Below are 25320 nucleotides of genomic sequence, written 5' to 3' on the forward strand. Positions count from 1 at the left end.
AACCCTTCTAAGTACACGGTCGAACTGCGAGGTCGTTTAGGCACTTCAGATCACAATTTGGTGATTGTCTCTTCTCCAACAGAACCTTTATCTCATGGCTATTCCCGACCTCATGATGTTTGGCATTACAAGAATGCAAAATGGGATGACCTGCGAGACTTCTTTTCCTTGGTCGGATTACTGTTTCAAAACTTCTGATCTCAACGTTTGCTCAGATCATGTCAGTGAAATTATTCTTGCAGGAATGGAACCATTTATCCCACACTCCACTTTAAAATCTCATCCTTTATCTAAACCTTGGTTTTCCAATAAATGTGCTCAGGCTGTTCAAGAGAAGAATGTTGCATATCGTAATTGGCTTGTTTCTAATTCTTCAGTTTCATTTTCTGCCTACACCAAAGCTCACAACAATTGTAAAGCAGTTATTAATCAGTCCAAACTAGAGTTTGAACAGGCTAAGAGTAGAAAACTTGCTTCTTGCCCTAATGGTAGCCGAGCATTCTGGTCTCTTGCCAAAGCTACTGGCCGCAACTTTTGCCCATCTCTGCTCCCACCTCTGTCCAAACCAGATGGTTCTGTTGTCACTCCAGCCAAAGATAAAGCTGACCTGCTAGCATCCCATTTTTCTTCCAGCTCATGTATTAATGATCTTGGTAAAACACCTCCCACCATTCCCAACACGCTCCATTCAATGCCTCCTGTGGTCTTCCGTCAAAAGGATATCAGAAGCATTTTGATGAATCATGATGCTAAGAAAGCTCCAGGTCCTGATGGTATTTCTCCACTTGTTCTCAAAACCTGTGCTCCCGAACTTACTCCTATTCTTTGCTGCCTTTTTTCACTTTCTTATTTCGAAGGTGTTTTTCCTTCTGCTTGGAAATTTGCTCATATCCAGCCAGTTCCTAAAAAGGGTGACAAATCCCTCCCATCCAATTATCGTCCAATTGCAATTACTTCTATTCTTTCTAAAGTAATGGAGAAATCAATTAACCGCCAACTCTTAAACTACCTAGAAACCTTCCGCCTGATCAACGATCGCCAGTATGGATTCCGTCCGTGTCGATCCACTGGTGATATTCTGGCTTAATGTTACCCATTTATGGACTAATTCAATGGAAAGGTTCGGTGAAACACAAGTAGTTGCTCTTGGCATCTCAAAGGCTTTTGATCGTGTTTGGCATAAAGGTCTTCTAAACAAGTTTCCATCTTATGGTTTGCCAACTGTTTTTAGTTCTTGATGTTATTGTTATTTGGTTTTTAGGAGCATTAGCAACTAAGGCCATATTGCTCCGTGGATATGCGGTGGTCATTTGCTGACCTTTCTTCATCCTCCATATTTGGTGGTGACGGGCTCGAACCCCGGTCTAATCAAGAAGCGTGTGCTAAGCACTGCTGCTCCTTCCCACCTGGCTATGGAGGAGCCCTGTTTTTAGTAATTGGTATCCAGTTTTCTCTCTGATTGCTCACTGAGGGTGGTGGTAGATGGCTCTCTGTCTTCTAACTTCACTATGCCGGTGTCCCCCAAGGTTCAGTTCTTTCCCCCACTCTTTTCCTCTTGTATATTAATGACCTTCTTCCATTGACTGGAAATCCTATCCGTAGTTTTGCCGATGATAGCACATTGCATTCCACTTTCCATTTTGAGAAACCTTGTCCTGCTCAATCAGCTTCAGTTCTCGAAAATCTGCTACTAATTCCTTAAATGCCGATCTTCAGGTAATTCTCCAGTGGGGCAAAGACAACTTAGTTGATTTCAACCCTTCCAAAACTCAGTCTTGTCTTATATCTCTCAAAAAGGATTTTTCTGCTCCTATGCTTATCTTTAGTGACACTCTGATTTCTAGGCAAAATGATATATCTCTTTTGGGGATTACCCTGACTTCTAATCCCTCTTGGCACAAGCACATTACAAATATTGCTTCCTCTGCATCTAAAAAACTTGGTTTTCTCTTTCGCTCTCGGCGTTACTTTTCTTCCAAACAGCTGCTCACGCTGTATAAATCGCAAATCCGGCCTGCCATGGAATATTGTTCCCACATCTGGGGTGTTGCCCCCAAAACCTCTCTCTCAGGCTTCTTGATTCCATTCAGAAGAGGGCAGTTAGGTTAATTAATGATTCATCTCTAACAGAGTCTCTCCACTCGCTTTCTCATAGACATACTGTTTCTGCTGCATGCCTCTTCTACAGATACTTCCATGGGCACTGTTCTTCTGAATTTGCTTCTATAATTCCCGCTCTCTCTTTCAAAACAGTCCGAACACGTGCCGCCACCAGCCAACATCCATTTACTGTCCAGCTTCAAACCCACAGAACCAACTTTTCGTCTTCCTCATTTATTCATTCTACTGCCGTTTTCTGGAACAACCTTCCTTCATACGTAGTTTCCGGCATCCCGCTTCCCCCATACTTCTCCTTCAACCCATGCACGGTACTAAGTACTATAGGTTTTGATACCTTTCATGTTTGGGGTTTTCATAAAAAAAAAAAAAAAAAAAAAAATTCCCGAAAATTACAATCTAATCCAATGTCAACAAATATCTTCTTTCGTCTTCTCAACCTCCAACCCAAGCACGGTACTAAGTACTATAGGTTCTAATACCTCTCGTGTTTGGGGTTCACATAAAAAAAAAAAATTTTTTTAAAAAGACAACTTCATAAATATATTTGAAGTTAATAACAAAGTGGAGCTTGAGAAATATTGCTAGATTAAACCCATTTCAAATTATCAAACTAATTAGCAAGTTTTTTTATCACTTAGTGAATTTCAAAAAATGAAAATTTATTTCAACTTTCATTATAATTATTGTGCATTTTAATTTCATTCATATGTTGAAGTGTTATAATGCATTTGATTTTAATGCATTCAAAACTGCTGACAGAAGAAGAAAAATATTTTAATGAGTAATCAATTGTAACGTAATCATTGCAAACCTATCTTGCGACTTCTTCATTTTCATGGCTTGATATATATAGCAAATTTAACATCACTAGTTAAAAAAGTAATGCAAGGTCATCTAGACAGGAATACGGTATGCTGCAGTCACAGCATGGATTTGTTAAGGAGCCATCTTGTCTCACCAGTCTGATTCGATATTATGATATAGTAACAAAGGAACTGGATGAAAAAAAATAATTTTGCTATCATATACATAAATTTCAGAAAAGCTTTTGATACTATTGCATGTAAAAGATTTATGTGGATATTGGAGCATTGTAGCATTAAGGGCAAGTTAATATTTGCCGTTAATACTACAGTATAAAGATAAAGGAAAGGTTGAGTGATAAAGACAGGATTTGGTTATCAATGAGTACTGCTCTTTGTATACTAATGTTTTAGCATTAGCATTGGCAGAGCCATATGATGCAAGAAAACATGCTTATATGGTCCTTGAGGTTGTCACAGACATTCTCTCAGATATGCCAGACAAGCTGTTCTTGCTACCTGGGAGTCTAAAACGCTGATGGAACTGATATTCGGGTGACACTCAAGTCAAAGTGGACCCAATTTCGGCGAAGTCCGGACGATCTATGACAGCCAAATCCTCTGCTTGAACCTGCACGATGGTGGGACTGTTAGTAATCCTGGGTATAATCTTCATGCACAAGTACATGGTGGGTGACCACCCAGGTGTGAACCAACGTAAGCAGGGGTCGAGGTGTGGCGCCCACACCACATGGAGGAACACCGCCCCTCTATGTTACCAGGCAGTACTAGGTGGTAGATGACTCTCATCAACCGGTGAAATACCACCACTTTGCTTATTGGAGGCTTGAAGTGGTGGAACCCATGTTTAGTCTCTAGAGCTAAGTTCCGGCCAACCCTTCCCTATCTCTTCCATCATGCAGTATGATTGATGAGTTTTGAGGTTATGATGAATGTCATGGCGAGATCCAATATTCCTTACATTTCGAGGGTACAGCTCTAAAACGGTGTTCGCAGGCCGGCCGCTAGTTAGTACACCGGACCGGACCTATTGGTAACTCTCTAGGAGGCTTCCGGATCAGCTAGTGTATAATCTTGCTACCTCTACTCTGCCAGATAGTGACTGGAGGGAGTCCGAGTAGTGTGTATGCGGGGAGCATTGTCGAGGCCACGTTATGTCAAGGATCTGGGTATATTCTTACCACATGTACGCCATATCCAAAAATTTCATTACTTCATACAGCATGTCCCACTCACTTTTTCTTACTATTGACTATTGAATACACCATGAATTGTCAAACTAATAGAGCAAGCTTATCTGCGAAAAGATCTAAACCTCCCAAGGACTTCCTAATTCATTTCACAAATATACGTGGTCTCAATTCTAATCTCAATGATGTCCATTTCCACTTGCAGTCTTCCAAACCCCATGTACCTTTTCTGACTGAATCTCAGTTATCAGTTGATTCAACTACTGCTAATCTCAGATGTCCAAATTATTTGCCGTATGATTCCTTTCGCCTCAAAGGTGGTACTTGTGCATATGTCCGTTCTGATATTCCCTGTCAGAGACTTGGCAATTTGGAATCTCCTCTCTTTGATCTTCTCTGGCTTAAAATCTCTCTACCTCATTGTGTAAAATTCATCTGTTGTCTCTACCGTTCTCCCAACACCACTAATCACTTGGAGCTCTTTGACTTCCTTTCTTTGCAACTTGACTTTCTCCAGTCCAACTTTCCTAACAGTGAGGTAATTTTCCTTGGTGATTTTAACGTTCACAACTCCAGCTGGCTTCCGTTTTCTAGTCACACCGACTCAGCAGGTCGAGATGCTGAGGCTTTTGCAATTACTAATGACCTAGCACAGATTGTTCATTTACCTACAAGAATACCGGACAATCCTACTCATACAGCCAATACGCTTGATCTTTTTCTCACAAACAACCCTTCTAAGTACAAGGTTGAAGTGAGAGGTCCTTTAGGCACTTCAGATCACAACTTGGTGATTGTCTCTTCTCCAATGGAACCTTTATCTCATGCCTATTCCCAACCTCGTATTGTTTGGCATTACAAGAATGCAAAATGGGATGACCTGCGAGACTTCTTTTCTTCTTTTCCTTGGTCTGATTACTGTTTCAAAACTTCTGATGTCAACGTTTGCTCAGATCGTGTCAGTGAAATTATTCTTGCAGGAATGGAATCCTTTATCCCACACTCCACTTTAAAATCTCGTCCTTTATCTAAACCTTGGTTTTCCAATAAATGTACTAAGGCTGTCCAAGAGCAGAACGTTGCATATCGTAATTGGCTTGTTTCTAATTCTTCAGTTTCATTTTCTGCCAACACCAAAGCTCGCAACAATTGTAAAGCAGTTATTAATCAGTCCAAACTAGAGTTTGAACAGGCTAAGAGTAGAAAACTTGCTTCTTGCCCTAATGGTAGCCGAGCATTCTGGTCTCTTGCCAAAGCTATTGGCTGCAACTTTTGCCCATCTCTGCTCCCACTTCTGTCCAAACCAGATGGTTCTGTTGTCACTTCAGCCAAGGATAAAGCTGACCTGCTAGCATCCCATTTTTCTTCGAGCTCATGTATTAACGATCTTGGTAAAACACCTCCTGCCATTCCTAACACGCTCCATTCAATGCTTCATGTGGTCTTCCGTCAAAAGAATATCAGAAGGATTTTGATGAATCTTGATGCTAAGAAAGCTCCAGGTCCTGATGGTATTTCTCCACTTGTTCTCAAAACCTGTGCTCCTGAACTTACTCCTATTCTTTACCGCCTTTTTTCACTTTCTTATTCCAAAGGTGTTTTTCCTTCTGCTTGGAAATTTGCTCATATCCAGCCAGTTCCTAAAAAGGGTGACAAATCCCTCCCATCCAATTATCGTCCCATTGCAATTACTTCTACTCTTTCTAAAGTAATGGAGAAATCAATTAACCGCCAACTCTTAAACTACCTAGAAACCTTCCGTCTGATCAACGATCGCCAGTATGGATTCCGTCAGTGTCGATCCACTGGTGATATTCTGGCTTCATCATCATCATCATCAGCCATTTTCAGTCCACTGCAGGATGAAGGCCTCTCCAGCAACTTTCCAGTTCCTTCTGTTTTGAGCACTGGCCATCCATTTACTACTCAAAAACTCATGAATTTCATCTATCCATCTCCGCCTTTGTCTTCCAGGTTTTCTTCTAGCTCCTCTTGGATACCATTCTGTTATTTTCTTAGTCCATCTGTCATCATGTCTTCGAGCTATGTGTCCTGCCCAAGACCATTTTAGTTCTTTAGTTTTGATAAGAATGTCCTTTACTTGAGTTTTCTGCCTAATCCATGTGTTTCTCTTCTTATCTAACAGTCTGATTCCCAATATAATTCGTTCCATTCTTCGCTGTGTAGTTCTTAGCTTCTCTTCCATTCTTTTGGTGAGTGCCCAAGTTTCACTTCCATAAGTCATGGTGGGGAGTATACATTGATTTATTATTTTACGTTTCAGACAAACTGGGATATTGCTCTTCAGTATGTGACTATATTTCCTGAATGCTATCCATCCAAAATTTATTCTTCTCTTGACTTCCAGCCATTTATCATTATTACAGCTAATACAGCTAATATTCTGGCTTATGTTACCCATTTATGGACTAATTCAATGGAAAGGTTCGGTGAAACACAAGTAGTTGCTCTTGACATCTCAAAGGCTTTTGATCGTGTTTGGCATAAAGGTCTTCTAAACAAGCTTCCATCTTATGGTTTGCCAACTGTTTTTAGTAATTGGTTATCCAGTTTTCTCTCTGATCGCTCACTGAGGGTGATGGTAGATGGCTCTCTATCTTCTAACTTCTCCACTAATGCCGGTGTCCCCCAAGGTTCAGTTCTTTCCCTCACTCTTTTCCTCTTGTATATCAATGACCTTCTTCCATTGACTGGAAATCCTATCCATAGTTTTGCCGATGAAAGCACATCACCAGCTCAATCAGCTTCAAGTTCTCGAAAACCTGCTGCCAATTCCTTAAATGCCTATCTTCAGGTAATTCTCCAGTGGGGCAAAGACAACTTAGTTGATTTCAACCCTTCTAAAATTCAATCTTGTCTTATATCTCGCAAAAAGGATTCTTCTGCTCCTATGCTTATCTTTAGTGACACTCCGATTTGTAGGCAAAATGATATATCTCTTTTGGGGATTACCCTGACTTCTAATCTCTCTTGGCACAAGCACATTACAAATATTGCTTCCTCTGCATCTAAAAAACTTGGTTTTCTCTTTCGCTCTCGGCGTTACTTTTCTCCCAAACAGCTGCTCACTCTGTATAAATCGCAAATCCGCCCTGCCATGGAATATTGTTCCCACATCTGGGGTGGTGCCCCCAAAACCTCTCTCAGGCTTCTTGATTCCATTCAGAAGAGGGCAGTTAGGTTAATTAATGATTCATCTCTAACAGAGTCTCTCCACTCGCTTTCTCATAGATGCACTGTTTCTGCTGCATGCCTCTTCTACAGATACTTCCATCGGCACTGTTCTTCTGAATTTGCTTCTATAATTCCCGCTCTCTCTTTCAAAACAGTCCGAACACGTGCCGCCACCAGCCAACATCCATTTACTGTCCAACTTCAAACCCACAGAACCAACTTTTCATCTTCCTCATTTATTCATTCAACTGCCGTTTTCTGGAACAACCTTCCTTCATACGTATTTCCTGAAAATTACAATCTACAGAAGTTCAAGTCCAATATCAACAAATATCTTCTTTCGTCTTCTCAACCTCCAACCCAAGCACGGTACTAAGTACTGTAGGTTATAATACCTCTCGTGTTTGGGGTTCTCATAAAAAAAAAAATAAAAAAAAAAAAATAGCATCAGCCAAAAAAAAAAAAAAAAAAAAAAAAACCTTCCCATTTCACCCATCCATTCACTTCAAAATTTTGTCCACTTCTTCCTTGAATTTATTTCAGCTATCAACTTCCACGATGACAGATGGAAGTTTGTTCCCACAATCAACTACTTGCTGACTAGAGGCAAATTTCTGTGCATCTATTCTACAATAGTCTTAACTGTCTTTCCTCAATTTCAGTTTATATCCCCCCAAGTTTGTAATCTGAGCAAGAGGAATGCTGGCACCTGCATAGCCAGGTGTGCAGAAGCAGCAGTGCGTAGCACACGCTTCTTGATTAGACCGGGTTTTAAGCCCGTGACCACCAAATACGGAGGATGTGGAAAGTTCAAGGAATGACCACCGCCTATCCCCGAAGCAATATGGCCTTAGTTGCTAATGCTGATGGAACTGATATTCGGGTGACACTCAAGTCAAGTGGATCCAATTTCGGCGAAGTCCAGAAAGTCAGTCTGCCACAGCCAAACCCTCTGCTTGCACATTCACAATGGTGGGACTTTTAGTAATCCTGGGTATAACCCCCATGCACAACCACACCGTGGATGACCACCCAGGTGTGAACCAACATAACCAGGGGTTGAGGTGTGGCACCCACAGCACATGGAGGAATGCCGCCCCTCTGTTCTATCAGGCAATACTAGGTGGTAGATGACTCTCATCAACCGGTACAATGCCACAACTTTGCTTATTGGAGGCTTGAAGTGGTGGAACCCATGTTTAGTCTCCAGAGCTAAGTTCCAGTCAACCCTTTCCCATCTCTTCAATCATGCAGTATGACTGATCACTTTTGAGGTTATGATGGACATCATGGCGAGATACAATCTTCCTTACATTTCGAGGGTACAGCTCTAAAATGGTGTTCACAGGCTGGCCGCTAATTAGTACACCGGACCGAACCTGTTGGTAACTCTTTAGGAGGCTTCCAGATCAGCTGGTTTATAATCTTGCTACCTCTACTCTGCCAGATAATGACTGAGTGGTCCAAGTAGTGTGTATGCAGGGAGCATTGTCGAGGCCACATTATATCAAGGTTCTGGGCACATTCTTACCATGTGTATGCCATATCCAAAAATTTCATTACTTCCTACAGCATGTCCCCCCCCAACTTTTTCTTAATACTGAATACACCATGAATTGTCAAACAAATAGAGTAAGCTTATCTGCGAAAAGATCTAAACCTCCCAAACATTTCCTAGTTCATTTCACAAATATACATGGTCTCAATTCTGATCTCAACAATGTCCATTTCCACTTGCAGTCTGCCAAATCCCATGTACTTTTTCTAACAGAATCTCAGTTATTGGTTGATTCAACTACTGCTCATCTCAGTTGCACAAATTTTTCGCTGTACGATTCTTTTCGCTTCAAAGGAGATATTGTGCATATGTCCGTTCAGATATTCACTGTCAGAGACTTGGTAATTTGGAATCTCCTCTTTTCAATCTTCTCTGGATTAAAATCTCTCTACTTCATTCTGTCAAATTCATCTGTTGTCTCTACTGTTCTCCCAACTCCACTAATCACTTGGAGCTCTTAGAATTCCTCTCTTTGCAACTTGACTTTCTCCAGTCCAACTTTCTTAACAGCCTTGGTGAATTTAATGTTCACAACTCCAGGTGGCTTCCATTTTCTAGTCACACCGACCCAGCTGGTCAAGATAATGATGCTTTTGCAATTACTAATGACCTTGCACAGATTACCGGACAATCTTAATCCTACAAGAATACCGGACAATCCTAATCATACAGCCAACATGCTTGATCTTTTTCTCACAAACAACACTTCTAAGTACACGGTCAAAGTGAGTGGTTCTTTAGGCACCTCAGATCACGACTTGGTGATTGGTCTCTTCTCCAGTGGAACCTTTATCCCATAGCTATTCCCAACCTCGTATTGTTTGGCATTACAAGAATGCAAAATGGGATGTCCTGCGAGATTTCTTTTTCTTCTTTTCCGTGGTCGGATTACTGTTTCAAAACTTCTGATGTCAACGTTTGCTCAGATCATGTCAGTGAAATTATTTCTGTAGGAATGGTATCCTTTATTCCACACTCCACTTTAAAACCTCGTCCTTTATCGAAAACTTGGTTTTCCAATAAATGTGCTAAAGCCATTCAGGAGAAGAATGTTGCATATCGTAATTGGCTTGTTTCCAATTCTTCAGGTTCATTTTCTGCCTACACCAAAGCTTGCAACAATGGTAAAGCAGTTATTAATCAGTCCAAACTGGATTTGGAACAGGCTAAGAGTAGAAAACTTGCTTCTTGCCCTAATGGTAGCCGAGCATTCTGGTCTCTTGCCAAAGGTATTGGCCACAACGTTTGCCCATCTCTGCTCCCACTGCTGTAAAAACCAGATGGCTCTGTTGTCACTTTGGCCAAGGATAAAGCTAACCTGCCAGCATACCATTTTTCTTCCAACTCATGTATTAATGATTTTGGTAAAACACCTCCCACCATTCCCAACACACTCCATTCAATGCCATCTGTGGTCTTCCATCAAAAGGGTGTCCGAAGGATTTTGAAAATCTTGATGCTAAGAAAGCTCCAGGTCCTAATAGTATATCTCCACTTATTCTGAAAACCTGTGCCGCTGAACTTACTCCTGTTCTTTGCCACCTTTTTTCACTTTCTTATTCCAAAGGTGTTTTTCCTTCTGTTTGGAAATTTGCTCATATCCAGCCAGTTTCTAAAAAGGGTGACAAATCCCTCCCATCCAATTATCGTCCCATTGCAATTACTTCTGCTCCTTCTAAAGTAATGGAGAAATCAATTAACCGCCGACTCTTAAACTACCTAGAAACCATCCGTCTGATCAACGATCGCCTGTATGGATTCCATCAGTGTCGATCCACTGGTGATATTCTGGCTTATGTTACCCATTTATTGACTAATTCAATGGAAAGGTTCGGTGAAACACAAGTAGTTGCTCTTGACATCTCAAAGGCTTTTGATTGTGTTTGGCATAAAGGTCTTCTAAACAAGTTCCATCTTATGGTTTGCCAACTGTTTTTAGTAATTGGTTATCCAGTTTTTTCTCTGATTGCTCACTGAGGGTGATGGTAGATGGCACACTGTCTTCTAACTTCTCCACTAATGCTGGTGTCCCCAAGGTTTAGTTCTTTTCCTCTTATGTATTAATGACCTTCTTCCATTGACTGGAAATCCTATTGATAGTTTGCCGATGATGCACATTGCATTCCACTTTCCATTTTGAAAAATCTTGCCCTGCTCAATCAGCTTCAACTTCTAGAATATCAGCTACCAATTCCTTAAATGCAGATCTCCAGTGGGGCAAAGACAACTTAGTTGATTTCAATCCTTCTAAAACTCAGTCTTGTCTTATATCTTGCAAAAAGGATTCTTCTGCTCCTATGCTTATCTCTGGTGACGCTCCAAGTTCTAGACAAAATGATATATCTCTTTTGGGGATTACTCTGACGTCTAATCTCTCTTGGCACAAGCACATTACAAAAACTTGGTTTTCTCTTTTGCTCTCGGCAAAAGAGAAAACCAAGTCACTCTGTACAAATCGCAAATCCGACCCAACATAGAATATTGTTCTCGCATCTGGGGCGGTGCCCCCAAAACCTCTCTCAGGCTTCTTGATTCCATTCAGAAGATGGCAGTTAGGTTAATTAATGACTCATCTGTAACAGAGTCATTCCATTCTCTGTCTCATAGACATTCTGTTTCTGGTGCATGCCTTTTCTACAGATACTTCTATGGGCACTGTTTTTCTGAATTGCCTTCTATAATTCCCGCTCTCTCTCTTTCGAAACAGTTGAATAATGTAGATGAGAGGCTAAAATTCACAATAGAAAATGAAGAAAACAACAGCATAATCTTCTTAAATTTAACATTAACAAGAAATGCCACCAAAATGAGGCACCTCTCTAGCCAAGTGGGCAGGAGCAGCAGTTCGTAGCACACGCTTCTTGATTAGACCGGGGTTCAAACCGTGACCACCAAATTTTTAGCATGCGTTAAGGTCAGGGAATGTCCACTGCATATCCTCGGAGCAATATGGCCTTAGTTACTAATGCTCCTAAAAACCGAATAACATAACAACATAACATAACAGCCACCAAAATCAATATCAATACTAAAATATATAACAAACCTACAAATAAGGAAATTATTTACATTTTGACAGCTATGAACCCCTTTCTCACAGAAATCAATCTTACTAGCCCAGTTCAGCAATTCGTTCAAGTATTCAGCTATAGATGATGATTGTAAACAGGATATCGAATGATGTAAGGATAGATTCTCAAACTGCGGTTACCCAAAATGGCTCATAAATAGTGCCTTAAATACTGCTGAAAGAAATAGTAAAGAAACAATCAAAACAAGAAGTGACTAAAGAACAATGGATAGGCCTCCCATATGTTGAAACATACCAACAGCCTTGGAAAAAACTTTTCAGAAATTCTGAAGTTAACTTAGCCTTCAGCAGCTCTATGAAACTATGGGCAAACCTTAAAAATTCAACAAACAATAATAAAACAATAGGTTTTAAACAACAAACAAACATAGTTTATGCAATTCCTTGCACACCAGACTGTGATTGCATATATAAATATATATATATATTTATAGGCAGCATGAGAGCATCATTAGAAACAATTATCCAAAAGCACAAAAGCAGGTTAAAAGTAGCTTCAAATAATAAATTTAAAAATAGACCGGATGGGAATAATTTGTTCTGAGTTGGTAGCTCACCACTCAGACACAAGACATTACCCATCCTTTGAAAACACTATAATATTCGACAAACAAGACAAAATTTAAATTAAAAACCAGTGAGACTCTAGCAATAAGATCAAGAAACAAGTAAATAAACATACATAGACCAATAATAATTCAGAGGAGTGGAATCTAAAACAAATATCCTACAAGTTCAAAATTGATAACAAAGGATAATCCCCCTCCATCCAGGAGCTATACTAACAGAGATATGTAGTCACGCACCCAGATTTCCGAGTGTAAACTTTCAAATTCTTCCCTCCAAAAGACTTTTAAGCTGTTCTGAATCCCTAGATTTTCAAATTTCCAAACTATTAGTGAAAAACGAAGGGGTGGGAATTTTTCTTCTATCCTTCTTCTCTTCCTTTTGCATACATAAACTCCCACCACACTTTTGAAATATGTCAATGGAATGTACTGGGGCTATATATATGGCTTTTGACAGATGTTTGTCAACCACTTTGAAGATGGTATAAACGAAAAGCCCCCATCAAGCTTTGGGTAATTATCTCCCATTATACTTTCAATTATTTGCTATGCATGGATTTAGGGTTGAGGCTTGCTTTTATTCCTTAACATTAGCATTAGGAGAGGCATATAATGCAAGAAAGCAAGCTTATACAGCATCAGCCAAAAAAAAAAAAAAAAAAAAAAGCAACACCATCCCATTTTGCCCATCCATTCACTCCAAATGTTTGTCTAGTTCTGCCTTCAATTTCCTTAAGCTGTCAACTTCTGCAACGACAGAAGGAAGTTTGTTCCAGCAATCAACCACCTAAAGGCAAACTTCCTCACATCTTTCCTACAACTGTTTTTCCTCAATTTGAATTTATGACCCTTCAGGTGATTAATCTGGGCAAGAGGAAGAATCACATCATAATTGAGCTTGCTCAAACCATTCCAGGCCTTATGCACCTCAATCAGATCACCTCGCAGGTGCCTAGTCACCAGACACTGCAATGTACAAATCTTAAGCCTTTCTTTGTAAGAGTAGCCCTTTCTTCCATTCACTAATCTTGTTGCCCTTCTCGGTACTTGATCCAGCAGCTCTACATTCTTCCTAGATGAGGCTTCCAGACATGTATACAGTAGTCAAGGTGTGGCCTGACTATTGCCTTATACAAGGGGATAATCACCTCGTTATCGCTGTTAGAAAAATTCCTGTACATCATTGACAAGGCACCATGAGCTACTCTTCCGTCTACACTGCTCAGAAAACTTCATATCTGCTTGCACAATTACCCCCCAGGTACTTTTCATTCTCTACCACCATGAGTGTAGTATCACACCGTTGATATGTTACTCTGGGGTTACTGCTACCCATATGCAGTACTTCACATTTGTGAATCTTAAACTTCAGTTGCCACCCCTCAACCCATCTGCTGAACCTTATTTGATCCTGTTGCAGTAGCATACTGTCATTAGTGTCACTAACAACCCTGCCGAACTTCGTATCATCTGCAGACTTAGACATTAAGCCTGATATACCTTCATCAGTATCACTAATAAATACAGAAAACGACAATGGAATTAACACTGAAACTTTGGGGGCATCACTAATAACATTAGTCCACAAAGAGCAGTGTCCATTGATTACCATTCTCTGTCTTCTCCCACTCAACCATTCATTTATCCATACCAGCAACTTTCCCTTAATGCCACACTGCTCCAATTTGTACAGTAGTCTTCCATATGCAAGAGCATCGAAAGCCTTCTTAAGATCCAAATATATGATATCAAAATTCTGGCAAGGGACCAGAATGCTCAGCTACCATTAGGGCAAGAAGCAAGTTTTCTACTCTTAGCCTTTTCAAACTCTAGTTTGGACTGATTAATAACTGCTTTACAATTATTGCGGGCTTTTGTGTAGGCAGAAAATGAAACTGAAGAATTAGAAACAAGCCAATTATGATATGCAACATTCTTCTCTTGAACAGCCTTAGCACATTTATTGGAAAACCAAGGTTTAGATAAATGACAAGATTTTAAAGTGGAGTGTGGGATAAAGGATTCCATTCCTGCAAGAATAATTTCACTGAAATGATCTGAGCAAACGTTGAGATCAGAAGTTTTGAAACAGTAATCCAACCACGGAAAAGAAGAAAAGAAGTCTCGCAGGTCATCCCATTTTGCATTCTGGTAATGCCAAACATCATGAGGTTGGGAATAGCCATGAGATAAAGGTTCCATTGGAGAAGAGACAATCACCAAATTGTGATCTGAAGTGCCTAAACGACCTCGCACTTCGACCGTGTACTTAGAAGGGTTGTTTGTGAGAAAAAGATCAAGCGTATTGGCTGTAGGAGTAGGATTGTCCGGTATTCTTGTAGGTAAATGAACAATCTGTGCTAGGTCATTAGTAATTGCAAAAGCCTCAGCATCTCGACCTGCTGGGTCGGTGTGACTGGAAAACGGAAGCCAGCTGGAGTTGTGAACATTAAAATCACCAAGGAAAATTACCTCACTGCTAGGAAAGTTGGACTGGAGAAAGTCAAGTTGGAAAGAGAGGAAGTCAAAGAGCTCCAAGTGATTAGTGGAGTTGGGAGAACGGTAAAGATGAATTTGACACCATGAGGTAGAGAGATTTTAAGCCAGAGAAGATCAAAGAGAGGAGATTCCAAATTGCCAAGTCTCTGACAGGGAATATCAGAACGGACATATGCACAAGTACCACCTTTCAGGCGAAAGGAATCATACAGCGAATAATTTGGGCATCTGAGATGAGCAGTAGTTGAATCAACCGATAACTGAGATTCTGTCAGAAAAAGGACATGACAAAAAAGAGGTTTGGCAGACTGCAAGTGGAAATGGACATCGTTGAGATTAGAATTGAGACCACGTATATTTGTGAAATGAATTAGGAAGTGCTTGGGAGGTTTAGATCTTTTCGTAGATAAGCTTGCTCTATTAGTTTGACAATTCATGGTGTATTCAATAGTAAGAAAAAGTGGGTGGGACATGCTGTATGAAGTAATGAAATTTTTGGATATGGCATAAACGTGGTAAGAATATACCCAGATCCTTGACATAACGTGGCCTCAACAATGCTCCCCACATACACACTACTCGGACTCCCTCCAGTCACTATCTGGTAGAGTAGAGGTAGCAAGATTATACACTAGCTGATCCGGAAGCCTCCTAGAGAGTTACCAATAGGTTCGGTCCAGTGTACTAACTAGCGGCCGGCCTGCGAACACCGTTTTAGAGCTGTACCCTCGAAATGTGAAGAATATTGGATCTCACCACTACGTTCATCATAACCTCAAAAGTCATCAAAAATACTGCATGATGGAAGAGATAAGGAAGGGTTTCCCTGAACTTATCTCTAGAGACTAAACATGGGTTCCACCACTTCAAGCCTCCAATAAGCAAAGTTGTTGTATTTCACCGGTTGATGAGTCATCTACCACCTAGTACTGCCTGGTAACATAGAGGGGCGGCGTTCCTCCATGTGGTGTGGGCGCCACACCTCGACCCTTTCTTACGTTGGTTCACACCTGGGTGGTCACCCACCATGTACTTGTGCATGGAGGTTATACCCAGGATTACTAACAGTCCCACCATTGTGAAGGTGCAAGCAGAGGATTTGGCTGTCACAGACCGTCCGAACTTTGCCGAAATTGGGTCCACTTGACTTGAGTGTCACCCGAATATCAGTTCCATCAGCGTTTTAGACTCCCAGGTAGCAAGTACAGCTTGTCTGGCATATCTGAGAGAATGTCTGTGACAACCTCAAGGACCAAATTGCTGGAACAAAAGTTGATTGCTGGAACTAAAGTCTGTCCATCGTTGTAGAAATTGATAGCTTAAACAGATTCAATGCAGAACTAAACAAACATTTGGAGTGGGTGTATGTGTGAAAGAAGAAGGGCGTGTGTGGGTTTTTTTTTTTTTTTCCGGCTGATACTATATAAGCTTGCTTTATAGCATCATGTGCCCCATTCTAATGCTAATAACTGAGAGCAAAGTGGAGGAGAAATTGTTGAAGCTAAACATAAGAAAGGCACCTAGGGTAGATGTGATCTATCCAGTTAGATTAAAGGAGGTGGCAATGGAAGTAAACAAACTCTTAGCCATTATTATGAGAGCATCCTTGGACTCAGGGGTAAGTCCCCACTGACTGTAGGTGCGAAAATGTATCTCCAATTCACAAAGGGGGATCAAAGGGTGACATGTCTAATTACAGACCTTTTAGTTTGACCTGTTCTAGACAAAATAATGATGTCACTGGTTAAAGAAGCATTGCAGGATCATCTAGACAAGACAGCAGTAATAATTCAGACACAGCATGGGTTTGTTAAGTGCTCTACATGGACTAATGTTATTAGTGGTGTCCCTCAGGGTTCGGCGTTGGGCCCATTGTTGTTTTGTATATTTATCAATGGTATTGATGAAGGTATATCAAGCTTAATGTCAAAGTTTGTAGAGGATACAAAGGTTGGCAGGGTTGTTAGTAACAGTAATGAGAGTATGCTGCTGCAACAAGATCTAGAAAAGTTTGGCAAATGGGCTGAGAAGTTACAACTGAAGTTTAACATTAACTAATGCAAAGTGCTGCATATGCTTGGCAGTAACCCCCAGAGAAAGTACCAACTGGATGGTGTTACACTCAGAGTAGTGGAGAATAAAAGAGACCTTGGAGTAATTATACAGTCAGGTATGAAGTTTTCTGAGCAGTGCAGACAGGCTGTCAGAGTAGGTCATGGGGTCTTGTCAATGATATACAGGAATTCTGAAAGCAAGTGTAAGAAGGTGATTATCCCCTTGTATAAGGCAATGGTCAGGCCACACCTTGAGTACTGCATATAGGTCTGGAAGTCTCATTTTAGGAAGAATGTAGAGTTGCTAGAACGTGTACAGAGAAGGTTAACAAAACTGGTGAGAGGAAAAAGTTCTGCAAATAGCAACTTCTAGAATAAGTTCTGCAAATGGTAACTTCTAGAATAGGCAGCTGTGATGTGATGTGATATGATTGAGGTGTATAAGGCCTTGAATTGATTAAGCAGGCTCAATGTATACAGGTCTAAAAGCCTCATTTTAGGAAGGATGTGGATCTGTTGGAATGAGTGCAGAGAAGAGCAACAAGATTAGTGAGGAGAATAGATTGGTGCTCTTACCAGGGGAGACTTCAGTTCTGCAAATTGCAGCATGTGGAATCTAGGCACCAATGAGGAGATCTGATTAAGGTGTTTACGGCTTTGAATGGATTGAGTAAGTTCAATGCTACTAGCATACTATCTCTTGACTGCACCAAAGATAGGGATATAAATTCAAATTGATTAAAGATGGTTGCAGGATAGATGTTTGAAAATTTAGCTTCTGCCAACATTTGATTGCTGAAAAACACTTCCATTTGGTGTTGTGGAAGTAGGTAATTTGAATGATTTCAATAAAGAATAAACAAACTATTAGAGGGGATGAACAAGTGGTATGGGAAGTGTTTTTTTTTTTTTTTTGGCTGCTGCTGTATAAGCTAGATTTCTTGCATCATTTGTCACTATACTAATCATGGTCAAATTCATCCCATAAAAATCAAGTTTTGATAACTGTAGTTCTTTCTCTTTTTAAGGAATTTGAATTCAGCTGAGAGACGTATTACAAAACTTAGCTCCGCACTGGATGATGTTGAACAAGAGGTGTCTAGCCTGAGAGATCGTTTAAATAAATTCACAAAAGAAGCAGCAGAAATTGAAATAAATTTGCGTCATGCAAATGAGACTATTGGAGCTGCTGAATCATTACTTAATCAGCTAGATGGTGAATTTCATCGTTGGACCCACCAAGTAAGATTGTTAAACACTATAACTTCTCAGTTACTTTGTCACATGATAACTAGTTATATTAAGTGTGCGTATTTTTTACATCAAGAATGATTACACTGGTTTACAGTGTATCTGGGGTTAGAGTAAAAGTAAAAATATGTGGCAGTTATTTATGCATGTTTACTGATTACTAAACCGAAGTCCGTTTGTTTCTATCATGTAAAGATTTTTCACAATTCATTAACAAAATATTAACTAGGTACTGTACGCAAATGTGTACATAACTATAATTTCTGCAATGGTTTACAAGTTTTATACCCCTATATTCATAATCAATATCAAATATTTACCTCAAATACAACAGATTGTGCATGATTAACTTGAAACTACACACACTGAAAGGTAGCCGACCTTGACCCAGGAAGGTAGACGGATCCCCACCCCACTCTTCCGGCCCATCTGTGATTCCCAGAATTTTATTTTCCGAGTGGAGTCTGGGAGACTCCCATGTGTAGTTACGGGTTAAACTTGTCTAAGCATACACTCACTTTGTACAGTCCACTCAACCACAGAGCCTATGTAAGTGGCACATCCCTTATGCAGTCACAGTACTCCTGTAAAAACCATCGTGAGCTCTCATTGTGTGTTAGTTTTCTTTTAGTATAGCAACCAGAAAGTCTATAAACAGTCCCGACATATTTTGTTACATATGTGATTGTTTTGTTCCTGTAAAGCAGAGGCGAAATATTGCCGATTTTGTAAAAAAATCGTATTATGCATACTTTGACATAAAACTAGGCAATCAAGATAAATCTTGGGCACCGCATAAAGTATGCCATACATGTGTCGAACATCTTAGAAAATGGAGTCAAGGAAAAAAGGTGTGCTTGCCATTTGCTATTCCTATGGTGTGGCGCAAGCCAGTAAGCCATGCCGAATGTTAGTTTTGTGTATGTGAAGTTAAAGGTTACAATTCAGAAAATAAAAAGGACATCAAATATCCAGATCTACCATTAGCCATAAGACCCATTCTGCATGGACCACATCTCCTTCCACAGAAGCAGAAGCTAAAGAGGTTAGTGAAGAGGAATGTTATCAACCAGAAATATTTTAATGGCACAGCAATTCACGCAAGTCCAACTGAATGATTTAGTAAGGGACTTAGGTCTTCCAAAGTATGCTGCTGAAATTCTGGGATCCAGACTTCAAGCAAAGAACTTACTTGTTCCAGTTACATCATTTTCCTGGTATAGAAATAGTGAAAGGGAGTTTATACAGTATTTTTCACAAGAAGGTCCTCTTGTATATTGCAGTGATATCGCTGGTTTAATAAGTGCCTTAGGAGCTCCATCATATGTTCTTAGTGAATGGAGACTATTTATAGACTTCTAAGACTAGTTTAAAAGGTGTTCTCTTGTATAATGGAGATAAGTACACATCTGTGCCAGTTGCTCATTCAGTCTACTTAAAAGAAACTTATGACAATCTAAAGTTGCTTCTGGAGAAAATTAGATATCAAGATCACGAATGGCAACTATGTGGAGACTTAAAAGTGTTATGTATGCTATTAGGGCAATAGGGCGGGTACACTAAAATGCCATGCTTTATATACGTGAATGGGATAGCAGAGCTAAAGTGCTGCCGAAGGCTTAGATGGTTTGGCTACGTATGTAGAATGGGCATGAATAGAATACCATCCACACTCCTTTGGAGACAACGACCCACCCAATGGAGCATTCAACGGACCGCACCTAGGAAAACGTGGGCCAAGCAAGTGGAAAATGACCTGAAGAGCCGACGTCTCGACCTTAATCAGACCAGGACTGATGCCATGGATCATAAAGCATGGAAGAACGTCACAGAGCAAGTCCGAAACCCTGTGGCACCTACAGCAGCGTACTGGTTGTGTGGCCAGCCGCCAGCTAAGGACCAAAGAAAAAAAGAAGAAAAAAAAGTGCTGCATTGGACAAAGAAGCAATGGCCTCGGAGGCACAATCTTACACCGGGGTCAAAAAATATTGTGCATGAAAGTTTGGTGAACCAGATAAAATACTTTTACCTCCACTGTATATTAAGTTAGGCATAATGAAGCAATTTGTTAAAGCATTGAATAAGGATGGCAACTGCTTTAAGTACCTTTGCAGTAAATTTCCCTCTTTATCTGACGCAAAACTTAAGGAGGGTATCTTCATTGGTTTTAGATGATCAGTTTGAAACTACCATGACTGACATTGAAAGGGAAGCCTGGATTGCTTTTAAAATTGTAATGGAAAACTTTCCCTAAATCATAAATCACAGGATTATGAGAAAATTGTTCAAAATGTGCTAAAAAGCTTTGCAATTTAGGTTGCAATAGGAGCATCAAATTTCACTTTTTTGCATGCCCATCTTGATTTTTTCCTCGAAAATCTTGCACAGATGAGCGAAGAACAAAGGGAGAGATTCCATAAGGACATAAAGGAAATGGAGCAGAGGTGCCAGGGAAGGTGGAATACAAGCATGATGGCTGATTACTGCTGGTGTTTAAAAAGAGAGAAACCTGGCACTGTACATAAAAGAAAAACGATTAAACGTTCTTTTCAAACAAAGAGACGAAGGTCTGATTAATGAAAGTTTCTGATTAATGGAGGTTCAGGATTTTGATTAATACTTGTTAGTATTTACGTATTTTTTGATATATGAAAATGTAATCCTATGAATTTGTCATTACTAACAATAAAGTTATATACTTTCATAAAAAACAATACTTTTTTATTTCTTAAATTGTGATGTATCTGGATGTGATAGAAAAAAATCTAAGTCATATTTGAAATCACAGTAACATATTTCGGCAGTAGGACCTATTGAAATTCAAACCCCAGTCAACAAACTTAAATTTGTAATCTAGTGTTATTTATTCCTGATTACTGTTTATACGATTATTATATGTAAGAATAGTAACATGAATATTTCAATTTTTGAAATGTCTTTTGCATGAAATGATAGTTCTAGTGCCAGTTTAAGAGTGCTGTATCCATGGACAGTGTAATATGAGGTCCTCATGTTTAAAAGGTTACATATACTATGCATATATAAAAAATTGACCTAAGCAAAAATAAATCTGGCTATAGTTACCTAACTCGTATTGTTAGAGTTTATAAATTAAAGTGCCCTAGCAGCATGTTCAGTAACATGCTGCTAGTGAATTTTCTATTAACTTCTTTTTCTGTTTAAATTTTTAAATTCGAGTGTATTAATTACTGAAAGTATTGAGTGTCTAATCAAGAGGAAACCCACACATCTAGGAGAGGCTTGTGGAGCATCATTTGGGGCCTCAGACCTAATGACTGCACCGTACTTTCTCTTGATGTAACCTGCCAGTACCAAGTCAGCTATATGGCTACTAAATGAAAAAGGGTGGTCTGGCTCTGTGGGACTAAGCCAACCAAATTGGATGTTACCAAGCAATCGAGACATATGCCTCCTGGGTCTTTGTACATGAAGACTTCCTCTCTGCTTCAGAGCTGGAGGTGCTGAATGTGCAAGGACACCAGCCAACATATTCCACCACACATGGGGAGTCCTTTATAGATTTAACTATGTGTACAGTTGCTATTTATAATAGGATAGAAAACTGGAGAGTAGTGGAAAATTTCCCAACAAGCAACCATAGCTCAATTCTTTTTGAATTAAGAAGCACTGATGTTGTAAGAGAGGATAAAGAGTTAAAATGGTTTGCAGTAAAAACTGCGAACTGGGGAAGATTCAATGTGACCTTTTGTACCCCAGTTGATGATGTAAACTGGGATGTATTGAGTGAAATTCAACATGTACAAAAATTGCAAAGTATATATGGCAATGTGGAGGAAGAAATTTAGGAAAAGACCTGTGAATTGGTGGAATAATAGTTTAAACATACAAAGAAGAGAAGTAAGAGACATTAGAAAACAGTTTCAGTTCTGTCATCGGGTAGGTGATGTACTAGCGAGTGATGTTTATAAAGTAGAATATAAGAGGTTACGGAGAGCGAGAGAGAGAGAGTGTATAAAAGCCATTTCTCAGGCTAAGGAAGCCTCTTGGAGGCAGTATATAAAAGAAAAAGGATTGAGAGACCCATGGAATTCTATTTTTAAATTAATAGCTGATAAAGTTAATTTTAATGATTTTTAGCCTACTGTGAGTTGTAGAAATATAAATACTTTAAACTTGCATGAATCCACAATCATGCTTCTGGATGAGCTGATTCTGGAATTAGAAATTGAGTGTTCTGAAATTGAGTACAGTGGAATATTGTCACCGGCAATGCTTCGTATCAGTCTTGGAATGTAGAACAACCATTTCTATATACCGAAGTCTCAGAGGTGATTGCATGGGCCAAGGACGACCAATTTCCAGGCCTTGATTTAATTGAGGTAAAAGTAATGAAAAGAGCCTTTCAGTTAAGGCCAATTGTATTGATAGATATGTTTAATAAATGTTTGGAACGGAGTTCCTTTCCCTTAGTCTGGAGGATGACGCTGTTAAGATTGATTATAAATAGTCCAAATAAAATGCTGATTGAGCCTGGAGCATACCGTCCAATTGCTTTGTTATTGGTAATAGCAAAAACGTATGAATGGCTATGTATTAGCAGAGTCATGATTATGTATATAGAGAAAAATATATCTTCTGAAAACCAATATGATTATAGAAAAGGAAAATCTACAGAAGACGCTGTTTACCAGATGGTGAAGTACACTCAGGAATATGAGAGACTGTATGTTCTAGGACTGTTTGTCAATTTTCGTGGTGTGTTCGGCAGGCTATGATGGGAGGGAATCCTATCCAGAATAAGAGCCACTGAGTGTTCAAGTAAAATGTTTTCAGTATTTAAGCAGTATTTTTGTGAAAAAAAGGTTGTTGTCAGAACGGCATATACAAAAATTGAAAAAAATGTTGTTAGAGGTTGTCCTTAGGGCTCGGTGATTGGTCCTCAGGCCTGGTGTATCGTGCTTGATGAGATTTTAAAACAAAACTATGTCAGGGCTGATGTGATAGTGTATGCTGATGATGTTCTGATATTGGTATATGGCAATGCACAGTCATAAATTGAGGAGCATGTAGCTCAAATTTTGGGTGATTTGTTGGAATGGGCTGGAGTAAATGAATTTCAGATCTCAGAAGCTAAAACAGTACAAATGCTGCTGAAAGGTCATTTGAGCATGAACAGGCATCCACTTGTAAGAGCATCAGGAATATCAATAAGATATGATGCTGTTGTAAAATGCTTGGGAATAAAGATAGGAGAGCGAATAAACTTTGTCCCACATGCTAAATATTTAAAAGATAAAGTGTGTACTCTTTACACCAAGTTAAGAAGAGTAATAAGAGTTGACTGGGGCATAAGGGGGCCAAGCTCTAATTTTACTGTACAATTGCCTATTTGTTTCTATTATTACTTATGCATCTATAGTATGGCTTCATAGGATAAAAAACTCCGTGATATAAAAAATATATAATGCAGGCTCAAAGATTCGCTCTCTTGTCTGTTACAAGAGTATGCCGAATGGTATCAACTGATGTTCTGCAGGTGGTGTCTGGCAAATTACCAGCTGATTTACAAATAGTGCTTATAGCATTAATGTATTGTACAAGAAATAACATCAGAAAGTCGGTCTTGAATGTGAGTTCCTGTCCAGACTTAGAGAGGTTATATACAAGGCAAAATGTTAGAGAAGAAAAGAAAAGGATTCAAAATGAATTAATACAAGTATGGCAAAGGTGGCAAACCTCAGAAAAAGGTTGTATATTTCATATATTTTTGCCTAGAGTGGATATATTACAGGTAAGGAAGAATCCTTGGCAGCAATTCGAAGTTAGTGCTGGCTTTGTGATAACAGGTCATGGATTGGCCAAGAGACTATTTCAGCTATGTCTGGAGGAAAATGAAAAATGTGTATGTAGTGAGGAGGAAACATCAGCCCATATTATGTTTCATTGTGAGAACTATGTTGACATTAGAAGTCGACCAGAGTTAGCACGAGGAAATTTGGTTCAGCAGCTCTGGAACATGTTCGTGGATAAGTGGAAATTCACTTACTTCAATAATTTTGTTTGTTTATTCTGTGTTTAAAAGGAGAGTGCAATTAAAGTTAGATATTGAGCCCGCTGCCCAGTGGCAGGGATGGAAACCTATCCCATTGGGATAGGCTGGATGAACAATGAATTCAAAGTCTATTTCCTCTTGGCTAGTGCCAAGTAGCATTGTCCTCTCCAATTTGAGTTGTGTTTAATTTGAAATTCTTTTTTTTTTTTTTTTAAATATTAAATTGTTTTAAGCACAGCAAAAGTTAGAAAAGGATAAGTCATGAATCACATGTAAGCTACGGCTTGGGTGGTGGGAGGCTTACTTTGTATTTTGAATGTATGGGTCTTTGTACAGGTCAACAGGGTCCCTTTCATGCTTGTCGAGGAACCAAGTCACACAGTAATATTACCAATTATATACCGAACTCCGTTATCCATAGTCATTATTATTATTATTAGCCATATGATGCAAGGAAGCCTGAGGCTTATGTTGCATCAGCCAAAAATTTATGAGTTACCCTGAGAGAGAGAGAACAAGAGTCAGAAATAGAAGGGAAGGGAAGAATGATGATATCCAGCTCACATACCAGATGTGAGCTCCTGGAGTAATTGACACACATTCACTAAGAGAGACCACCCATCAGCTGATGATAAGCCAGTAAGCTCCGAAGCAGCTCTTGATTTTGACATGTATAGCCAATTTGCATTTTCTGGTGATTCTGTACAATTTAAAAAAATATTAGCAACATAGGTAGAACTGTGGATGATGCTATTTGTCTCTAAGGGCATAAGCCCACTCTTTGTTGGGCTTATGCTCAATCTTTACTGGGAACAGAACTTGCTCTCCCTAAGATCAAAATTGAATGCAGTGTGGAGTAAAATGTTTATTTTTGATTTCATTTTGTCTTTTCAATTGTAGAATGTTATGTTGTTTATAATTCTTATTTTTGTTT

General features: G+C 39.5%; 1 protein-coding gene across 1 annotated transcript in view; it reads left to right on the plus strand.

The window, feature by feature from the left end:
• btv (dynein cytoplasmic heavy chain beethoven) overlaps positions 1-25320 on the plus strand; it is a 696240-nt gene that overhangs the window by 494623 nt on the left and 176297 nt on the right. Inside the window, exon 51 of the mRNA XM_090384033.1 lies at positions 18130-18343. Coding sequence (XP_090240159.1) covers positions 18130-18343 — 214 coding nt within the window. The remainder of the gene's footprint in view (positions 1-18129; positions 18344-25320) is intronic.

The sequence above is a fragment of the Mastigoproctus giganteus genome, chromosome 10 (genome assembly GCF_048544385.1).
Source record: "Mastigoproctus giganteus isolate SK-2022 chromosome 10, ASM4854438v1, whole genome shotgun sequence".
Lineage (NCBI taxonomy): Eukaryota > Metazoa > Arthropoda > Arachnida > Uropygi > Thelyphonidae > Mastigoproctus > Mastigoproctus giganteus.